Raw genomic sequence first — 9,892 nt, 5'->3', positions numbered from 1 at the left:
TCTGGTGAAACCCTCTTTATTATGAAAGTAACTTCAGAACCAACCAGCACACAGTGGAGACACACAGGCAGCACGCCTACGTCTGTACAGCTTCTTCAGAAACAAAGTAAAACAATATGGAGCGATTTGCAATGGTTTGGTAAACGCTGCATGTCTGCTCAATCGCGCTGTAACGTGAATCTATCCCAGCCTGTGAAGCCACACCACTATCATCCATTCAGGCTGGGCTGAGGGGGTTTGTATAGGGAATGGTCCCATGTGCTTGAGCCAACTCGTCTAAACATTGTCATGTTAGAGGAGTTGGCTAAAGCGCACGGGACCCTGGCCCAAATCAAAGAAATAATTGCATTATTCTATCCTCCCTTCCTTGGAATAAATCACAGCTCTGATATTACTGGATCAGTGAAACCTATGCTTTCACGTAGCCAATCACTTCAAGAAAGTCATGAGGATGAACCATTTGAACTAGGCCCACGTTCTAGGAGCAACATATTAAAAAAGGAGAAAGAAAATAAAAAGTTGGGAAAAAAGCTAGAAGTTTTTATTAAAATCAGAGGGGCATCCGGTTGCCCTGGACGCTGATTTTCACCGCGTGGCCCGTCTTCGTCATACGCTTGATGTCGGCAAAGCGACGCAACTGTTTGTCCACCCGTGACACGCCCTTCTTAACCGGGGCCTGGGAGACAGAGGGAGGAGAGAATTAGCGAAGGGGAGAGGAGAAAGTTAAACTACTTACTAAAACAGTGTTTCTTCGACAACATATATATATATATATATAGCTAGGTTTATAGTGGTACTACAGTATATTATCGGCAAATATATATAATTTGCCGTAGTGATAATATACTGTAGTACCACTATAAACCTAGCGAGTGAGATTACCAAGACAAACACACTTTTTGGAATCATGAAAATTGGAATGTTCTGCATTAAGTTTCGTAACCCTGGTGTTTAAAACTCAATAGTTAACACATTCCCGCCACGCCGGACACAAACTCAAGCGACATGCTGGTATAGCCTAATGTCTTAAAACCAGCGTGCTCATTAAATTATTAGGTGGCTGGCAACAGCGTGCAGAGCCGTTTGACTTGGTGGGAGGGTTGCTCTCCTACCCAGGACCAGCAAGAGGCATGCAGGTGGCACTTACTGCCCCGTGTGGTGACAGTAGGTACTACAGGGGCATGCCATTGCCGTCCACGTTGATCTTCACCGCCATGATGCGCCGCTGTGACCTCTGCTGGGCGATGCGACGCTTGTGCTTTTCCAATCGGCTTACCCCTTTCTTAAAGCCTGTCTACAGTCGGGAACCAATCACATTCTGCTCCTTCCCTTACTGATGCCCATGTCATGTAGTGACAAAACAGCTAACAAGCTACAATTCAGACCCAGTTCACAGTCACACCTAAGGTAACTTAACTAAAATAACAAGTTCTAGGTCATGACCAGAAACCAGAAATTCAGGTCTGCTGAGAAAATTATTGGTCTGATCGAGACAGTTAAAATGGGTAAACTATCATGAGTCCTTCTCTCTGGCAGACAGACGGACAGCCAAAACACTCACTGCTCTGGACTCGCTCTCCACGTTCCATTTGGGCCGCACAACGTAGTCCTTGTTGGATGGCATGGGCACCCTGGCTCGGGCACAGAACCCAGGGTCACCTGGGCGCAGAGCTCTGTCGGGCAACAAACACAGGCTCAAGACAGACATACAAAAGGCTCAAGACAGACATACAAAAGACTTTAGACACACACGTGAACACCCAGGTCACAGCTACTCACTTCTCTTCTCCTGTCAGTACTTTCTCCAGGTCTCTATGAGGAGTCTGTCCCCCTGAGCTGTAGAGAGAGAAAGAGAGAGAGAGACTGTCAACTCTCTCTGGTCCTGAGTGACCACTGACTGCTTAGGCCACACACAATTTACCAAATGTAAATGTTCAGTTACAGTAGCACACTTGTCTTAAGTCTTAACACATGCCATTACTACCACTTTCCAGTTCTCAAAAGGTTCAAGTTTGAGAGTAGTAGCAAAGACAGGCAGAAACTGCTTCTTCAATAAAAAAATCAGATCACACTTATAGACGATGTCATGGCAACATTGGCTAGCTAAGCTCATGCGTAGAAACACGTCATCGGGTCTAACACTCTTCTCGCGCCGAACTACACATGCGCATCGTGTCAAATCAAACGCACCTCTTCGATAAAGTCTTTTTTTTTGAAAAATGTAAACGTGTCAATTTCATGAGGTTGGAGAAATACCATGTTAACTACTTAAACATTGGCTCGAATCTATGTTGTTCTTTTAGATGCCGAACATTAACGAAAGATTAATTTCACTTCTCAAACCCCACAGGAAAGTGCTGTTTGAATGCCTGCTGCTGCCAACCACCGCTCAGTCAGACTGCTCTATCAAATATCAAAATCATAGACTTAATAATAATAAACACACAGAAATACGAGCCTTAGGTCATTAATATGGTCAAATCCGGAAACTATAATTTCGAAAACAAAAAGTTTATTCTTTCAGTGAAATACGCAACCGTACTGTATTTTATCGAACGGGTGGCAACCCTAAGTCTAAATATTGCTGTTACATTGCACAACCTTCAATGTTATGTCATAATTATGTACAATTCAGGCAAATTAATTACGGTCTTTGTTAGGAAGAAATGGTCTTCACACAGTTCGCAACGAGCCAGGCGGACCAAACTGCTGCATATACCCTGACTCCTCTTGCGTTCAGTGCAAGCAAAGTGACAATTTCCCTAGTTAATATTGCCTGATAACATTCATTTATTTATTTTAACTAAATATGCAGGTTTTAAAAAATATACTTGTGTATTGATTTTAAGAAAGGCATTGATGTTTATGGTTAGGTACATTGATCGTGCTTTTTACGCCAATGCGCTTTTGTTAAATCACCCATTTAGCGAAGTAGACTGTGATTCGATGATAATTTAACAGGCTCCGCATTGATTATCTGCAACGCAGGACAAGCTAGTTAAACTAGTGATTATGTTAAGATAGATTTTTGTTAATAAGATAAGTTTAATGCTAGCTAGCAACTTACATTGGCTCCTTGCTACACTCGCGTAACTGGTGGTCAGCCTGCCACGCAATCTCCTCGTGGATTGCAATGTAATCGGCCATAATCAGCGTCCAAAAATGCCAATTGTTATAAAAACTTTTTTATTTTATTATTATTATTATTTTTTTTATTATTTTTTTTAAATCGGTCGACCTCTAATAAAAGACCCATGCACCAGAGGGGGAGAGCAACGATATTGGTCTGACGGGACATTTTGCCCTGCTTTGGTGGAATTCTCTGTTCTGTCTAGACTACATTACTCTTGAATTCTGTATAACATTTAATGAAATAAGCTATAGCAAATAGGAAAATGACTCCTAATGTCACTCGTGTGCTGCCTGAACTGACTCGGTTCTTTAGGTCCTAACATAACCGTGTATCAATACAGCATTGAACTATCAAAACACGATGTACAGGCTACACAAAGAAAAAATAACTAGTTGTTCATTCCTCAGCTGGAAAGAGATGTCATTTGTAGAGCACAAAGGGTAGGGTTAAGGTCAGCGAGAGGGCAAATGGCCAGACAACCTTCACTACTAACTGAAGGAGAGATCCATAGCTATACTCTGCTTCATGCCAAGATCGAAACCCTGGCCCTGTGATGCATTTTAGCTTCTGACAGACATTGTTAGTTACAACAGCAAACACTGATCCAGCGTGATTAAAATGAAGAGAATCTCCCACACAAACAATACGCTTACAAAGTAGCCTTTCGAATCCCAAACAAAATGGGGGGAAAACTAACTCAAAATTAAGCCACTGACACAACAAAGCCTCAGTAACTCTAGGCTCAATCTGACTCTTTCCTCTATCATTCATACCAACAACTGTATCATAGTCTTTGTGTGTGGGTGGGGTGGGACATCAAGCGTAACAACCTGGAGAGGTTGAGAATCAGACTGCAGCCAAAGTCACTCGGGAGGCGGAGCAACCATGCAACCAGACTGAACCTGAGTTGCTGCGGGGAGAAGACATCCGGTTCCTTGGACCTATCCACCTTTTGGGGCTGACTGGGGGGGGAAAGAAAGGGAAGGAGGAAGGGGGACCACATCAGGAAGTATAGACAGATGTCATGGAAAGAGGGGGATTTGACAAACATGAGAATGACACAGTGAAAGGAAGAGAGAGGACTGAGAAGCGGATGAAATGGAGGACAGGCGGGAGGATTTGATAGGACAGCGGGACAATGAGCTGGAAAGGGTGGGAGGGGGTTGGTTGGAGTGAACAGATCAGGTCTACAGTGATAATGTGAAACAACTGCATGTGTGTTTCAGGAGTATATTGTATAACGAGTGTGTGGTACATCTACGCGTGTGTGTGTTAGGGTTTCCGTTAGTCGGCAATAGCCAGATGGGAAAAAATATTAAGCAGATAAAAAGACCAGGAGAAAATAAATTCCATTGCAAAATAATGGTTTTTATTAAATTGATGGAAATACATTTGACTGTCATGCTTATCGGTCTATAGGTTAATCTGCATAATTTTATGGAATTAAAAATTGGCCCGTGTGTATTTTCATTAGTTGTTGGATAAATAATATGCATGATGACTATCACACAGGCGCGGGATTTAACCTGCAGTTCCTCAGCTGGAGTAAATAAAACATGGTTTTATATACCCATTTATTGTGCAACAATTATAAATCCAGTTAAAAACAGTTTTGGGGCACGATTGAAATGAGCTACCATTTTTATTTCTCAACTGGTAATTGAAGCACGCATCCCATTCACCATTAAAGTGCATGCAACAGGTTATCAGCGCTTCAACCACCACTTTACAATGTGAGCAGGAGGCAGTATGCATTTTGAAAACATACTCGTTTGAAACCTGAACATTTTATTACATTATGAGCTATGTCTTCAAAGTAGCCTATAGGCAAAATCCAAGCATGTAAACATGGAGGAAATAGTTTTTTTTAAATTACACAATCGGAATAAAAATTACACAAATCGGAAAGTCAACTAATGCGAGATCACCAGCCTCTGCCATGAGGAAACATTGATACACCGTGATCCATTGGCGGCTGAAGAAATTAGCACATGGAACTCAGCCTATAGGCCAATGCAGCGGTAGGCCTATAAACTTCCACTGCCTTTTCAAACCGAGGATTGGTGATTATCGAGGGGGAGATTGTTGTAAAGATTTTTCCAAATAGCTTACTGTGAGGAACTATAGTTAATATATTAACATTCGAAATGGATGTAAAAAAAATATATATATATTTTAAATTAAAAATTAAAAACGTTCCTACATTTCCGCTCAGCAGGCCAGGTACTTCTATGCGTGCTCAGGCGCTCATGCTCCCTCAACATTATCAGGACAGAGAAACCAGACAGGCTCATATGGAGCACTCCAAACTCAAGACAATTCCCCAAAAAATTGACAAATCTCGTAAATGATTGCGATAAACAAAAATGTGTTTCTCACAAGTGTAGTAGGTTGTGAACTCAGCAAACAACTTTTCCACTCCAAGAATGAGAATGCTAAATAAACATGCATTAACAGAAATTAATGGAACCAAATGATGGGATTAGGGGTACATTTACTACTGGGGATTTACACTAATGGGGAATTGATCAAAATAAACGGGCAAACAATTCACACAATCGCCCTCCCCTTCTTGTCTCAACATTTTACATGATACTCAAGACACATTATCTTCACACATATTTTGGATGCTTTTCACTGACAGCCACAACTCAATAATCAGCTAGGCCTAATGCCACACGCACTGCCCAAATTGCAGTCTTCCCAAATAGGAATAGGCCCTTTATCTTGTGATTTGAAACAATCCACAGCAACAACAACAAAAAATGTCAAACGCTAATGAGCCTTGGTTCCTCTGTGGCTAAATCATGCTTTCCGGTGAAGTATTTTATTTATGTATAGACAGGAGTAATTATATCATTCTGGCAAATTAATAGCCATTTACTTCCCCATTGGACCCACCGCTACGCCATTTCTCTCCTGTTCTATTGGTTTTCATATCAGCCGTCTTTTGTTGTCCAGAAGCCAAAGGCACAATCCTAGTCATATTAGCAGCCCATCCTAGTGGTTTGTATTTATTATGGATCCCTTTTACTCTTCCTGGGGTCTAGCAAAATGAAGGCAGTTACATCTTTAGATTCCCCCAAGTCTAGTCAAGTTCTAAGTTTCTTACAGAGATTTTAATCTCTTTCACATATGAAACCGTTATCAGGTGCGCTGTTTAGAAAGGTGTTTTCCCGCTAATTTTGATAAAACGTTAGACAATTACGTTTTATTGGCCGCTTCATTACATGAGTTGCAATAATCTAAATGAGATTTCAATCCTTCTGAGCATCGTGGGTGGATGCCCTAATAGGTTATGGAACCAATGCATATGGGTCCGGTATATTTCTCAAATGGTCGGTAAAATTATATACACTACCGTTCAAAAGTTTGCGGTCACTTAGAATTGTCCTTGTTTTTGAAAGAAAATACAATTTTATGTCCATTCAAATGGCATCAAATTGATCAGAAATACAGTGTAGACATTGTAAATGACTATTGTAGCTGGAAACGGCAGATTTTAGAACTTTTATAAGAAAGTTATTTGTTTCTGGCCATTTTGAGCCTGTAATCGAACCCCCAAATGCTCAACTCGTCTAAAGAATGACAGTTTTAGTGCTTCTTTAAAATCAGAACAACTGTTTTCAGCTGTGCTAACAATTGCAAAAGGGTTTTTTAATGATCAATTAGCCTTTTAAAATTATCAACTTGGATTAGCTAACACAACATGCCTGCCATGCATGGAGTGATGGTTGCTGATAATGGGTCTCTGAAGAGATTCCATTTTTTTTATTTTATTTTTTATATAAAAATAATAATAATCTGCTGTTTCCAGCTACAATAGTCATTTACAACGTCTACACTGTATTTTTGATACATTTTATGTTATTTTAAATGGACAAAAGATGTGATTTTCTTTCAAAAACCATTACATTTCTAAGTGACCCCAAACGTTTGAACGGTAGTGTATATATTTTTTCAAACAACTTGCCGGTCACCTTATCCAGAGCCACATTTTCCCGACGGAAACCCCGGGGTGTGCACACATTTACCTGAGGAGTCTTTTAGGCGGCATTTGCTGGTCAAGGTCTCTCTGTTGTCTCTCCTCGCGCGTCATGCCCTTGTAGTTAGATGTCAGACCAAAGATGGGGCGGGACCACTCGTCTGTACAGACATGGCACGTATCAATACGAATACTCGACCAACACCCAAACACTATTTACCTCTACAGAGGGGCCGTGTCCTATTGCATGCTCGTTAGAAGCCACTGGAACTTACTAAAAACCAAAGCTATGAAACAGGTGAGTGAAGATTAGATTTTTTATTTATTTTTAGAATCCCTTTAATAACCTACTTCCTTTTCAGAGTCAGACAATATTTGGTCAGCTATTAATGTCAGCAAAATGCACATTATTGAATGCATATTTTATCTTTTTGAGCATAGATATCTAGGCACTTACTGATGAGTTTGAGGGCGAGGTCCTTGTTGGGGCGTGACTCCTTGGGGTGTTTGTAGAGGAACATGACGGCTCGGCCAATCCCGCTGTGTTTAAGAGTCTCCTGACTCACACTGGGGAGCTGGGGGGGGGGGGGGAACCGAAAACTATATGAGAACACAGGTCTTTACAAAGATTAAAAGCCATGGTGACGTTTCAGGGGGGGAGTTGGCAGAAATGGAATCCCTAGCACTTACTTCCTGTAGGATCTTGAGGAGATCCTCTCTGATTTTGAGGGCCGGGAGACTCTTGTCTGGCAGGGGGCCGATCCACTCCTTGATGGCCGACATCACTCCACTGTCGATGAACGTCTCCTTGAGGTCTTGCCTGAACACACACACACACACACACACACGTCAGACCATATACGCAGGCAAAACGCCAATCACCTACGTGCTACACGTGAATTGTACTACATATTAATTTAAAAACTCTAATCATTCAGTCTGTGCACACACACCACAGCATTTGGAATGTACTCAGACCCACTGACTTTTTCCACATTTTGTTTACGTTACAAACTTATTCTAAAATGGAATAAAATGACTTTTCCTCAATTTACACACAATAGCCCATAATGACAGAGCAAAAACAGGTTTTTACAAATCTTTGCAAATGTATAAAAAAAAAATTATACCTCATTTACATAAGTATTCAGACCCTTTGCTGTGCGACTCGAAGGAATTGTCCTTTGAGCCTGAGACAGGATTGTGTCGAGGCACAGATCTGCAAAAGGGTCCGCAAGAACACAGTGGCCTCCATCATTCTTAAAATGGAAGAAGTTTGGAACCATTAAACAGCAATCGGGGGAGAAGGGCCTTTGTCAGGGAGGTGACCAAGAACCCGATGGTCACAGAGAGCTCCAGAGTTCCTCTGTGGGGATGGGAGAACCTTCCGGAAGGATAACCATCTCTGCAGCACCCCACCAAAATCAGGCCTTTATGGTAGAGCGGCCAGACGGAAGCCACTCCTCAATAAAAAGGCATATGACAGCGAGAAACAAGATTCTCTGGTCTGATGAAACCAAGATTGAACTCTTTGGCTTGAATGCAAAGCGTCACATCTGGAGCAAACCTGGCACCATCCCTACTGCGAAGTATGGTGGCATTATGCTGTGGGGATGTTTTTCAGCAGCAGGGACTGAGAGACTAGCCAGGATCATGGGGAAGATGTACAGAGAGATCCTTGTTGAAAACCTGCTCCAGAGCGCTCAGGACCTCACTGGGGCGTAGGTTCACCTTCCAACAGGACAACGTCCCTAAGCACACAGCAAAGACGACGCAGGAGCGGCTTTGGGACAAGTCTCAATGCCCTTGAGTGGCCTTGTCAAAGCCTGGACATGAACCCAATCGAAGATCTCTGGAGAGACCTGAAAATAGCTGTGCAGCGACACTCCTCATCCAACCTGACAGAGCTTGAGAGGATCTGCAGAAAATGGGAAAAACACCCCAAATACAGGTGTGCCAAGTTTGTAACGTCACACCCAAGATTACTCGAGGCTGTAATTGCTGCTAAAGGTGTTTCAACAAAGTTCTGAGTAAAGGGTCTGAATACTTATGTACGTACTGTAAGTCTAATTTCAGTTTTCTATTTTCAATAAAGTTGCAAAAATGTATAAAACTGTTTTTACTTTGTCATTATTGATGAGGGTAAAAACAAATTAATCAATTTTAGAATAAGACTAACGTAACAAAATGTGGAAAAAGTCAAAGGGTCTGAATACTTTCCGAAAGCACTGTATATATACACTGCTCAAAAAAATAAAGGGAACACTTAAATAACACAATGTAACTCCAAGTCAATCACACTTCTGTGAAATCAAACTGTCCACTTAGGAAGCAACACTGATTGACAATAAATTTCACATGCTGTTGTGCAAATGGAATAGACAAAAAGGTAGAAATTATAGGCAATTAGCAAGACACCCCCCAAAACAGGAGTGATTCTGCAGGTGGTGACCACAGACCACTTCTCAGTTCCTATGCTTCCTGGCTGATGTTTTGGTCACTTTTGAATGCTGGCGGTGCTCTCACTCTAGTGGTAGCATGAGACGGAGTCTACAACCCACACAAGTGGCTCAGGTAGTGCAGTTCATCCAGGATGGCACATCAATGCGAACTGTGGCAAAAAGGTTTGCTGTGTCTGTCAGCGTAGTGTCCAGAGCATGGATGCGCTACCAGGAGACAGGCCAGTACATCAGGAGACGTGGAGGAGGCCGTAGGAGGGCAACAACCCAGCAGCAGGACCGCTACCTCCGCCTTTGTGCAAGGAGGTGCACTGC

General features: G+C 42.0%; 1 protein-coding gene across 5 annotated transcripts in view; it reads right to left on the bottom strand.

The window, feature by feature from the left end:
* The window catches only part of LOC129832474 (protein IWS1 homolog), a 33,573-nt gene continuing 23,681 nt past the window's right edge, over positions 1 to 9,892 (bottom strand). For 3 of the 5 annotated variants that reach the window (XM_055896571.1, XM_055896573.1, XM_055896572.1), the window contains exons 11-17: positions 7,809 to 7,938; positions 7,576 to 7,693; positions 7,168 to 7,279; positions 3,964 to 4,095; positions 1,780 to 1,836; positions 1,562 to 1,673; positions 1 to 676 (exon numbers count right to left, since the gene is read on the bottom strand). In XM_055896571.1, coding sequence (XP_055752546.1) covers positions 551 to 676; positions 1,562 to 1,673; positions 1,780 to 1,836; positions 3,964 to 4,095; positions 7,168 to 7,279; positions 7,576 to 7,693; positions 7,809 to 7,938 — 787 coding nt within the window. In that variant the 3' untranslated portion in view covers positions 1 to 550. The other 2 variants (XM_055896574.1, XM_055896575.1) reach the window with 2 other exon arrangements.

Source organism: Salvelinus fontinalis, chromosome 33 (assembly GCF_029448725.1).
Source record: "Salvelinus fontinalis isolate EN_2023a chromosome 33, ASM2944872v1, whole genome shotgun sequence".
NCBI classification, from domain to species: domain Eukaryota; kingdom Metazoa; phylum Chordata; class Actinopteri; order Salmoniformes; family Salmonidae; genus Salvelinus; species Salvelinus fontinalis.
The sequence above is the reverse complement of the archived record's forward strand: the minus strand, read 5'-3'. Positions and strand labels throughout refer to the sequence as shown.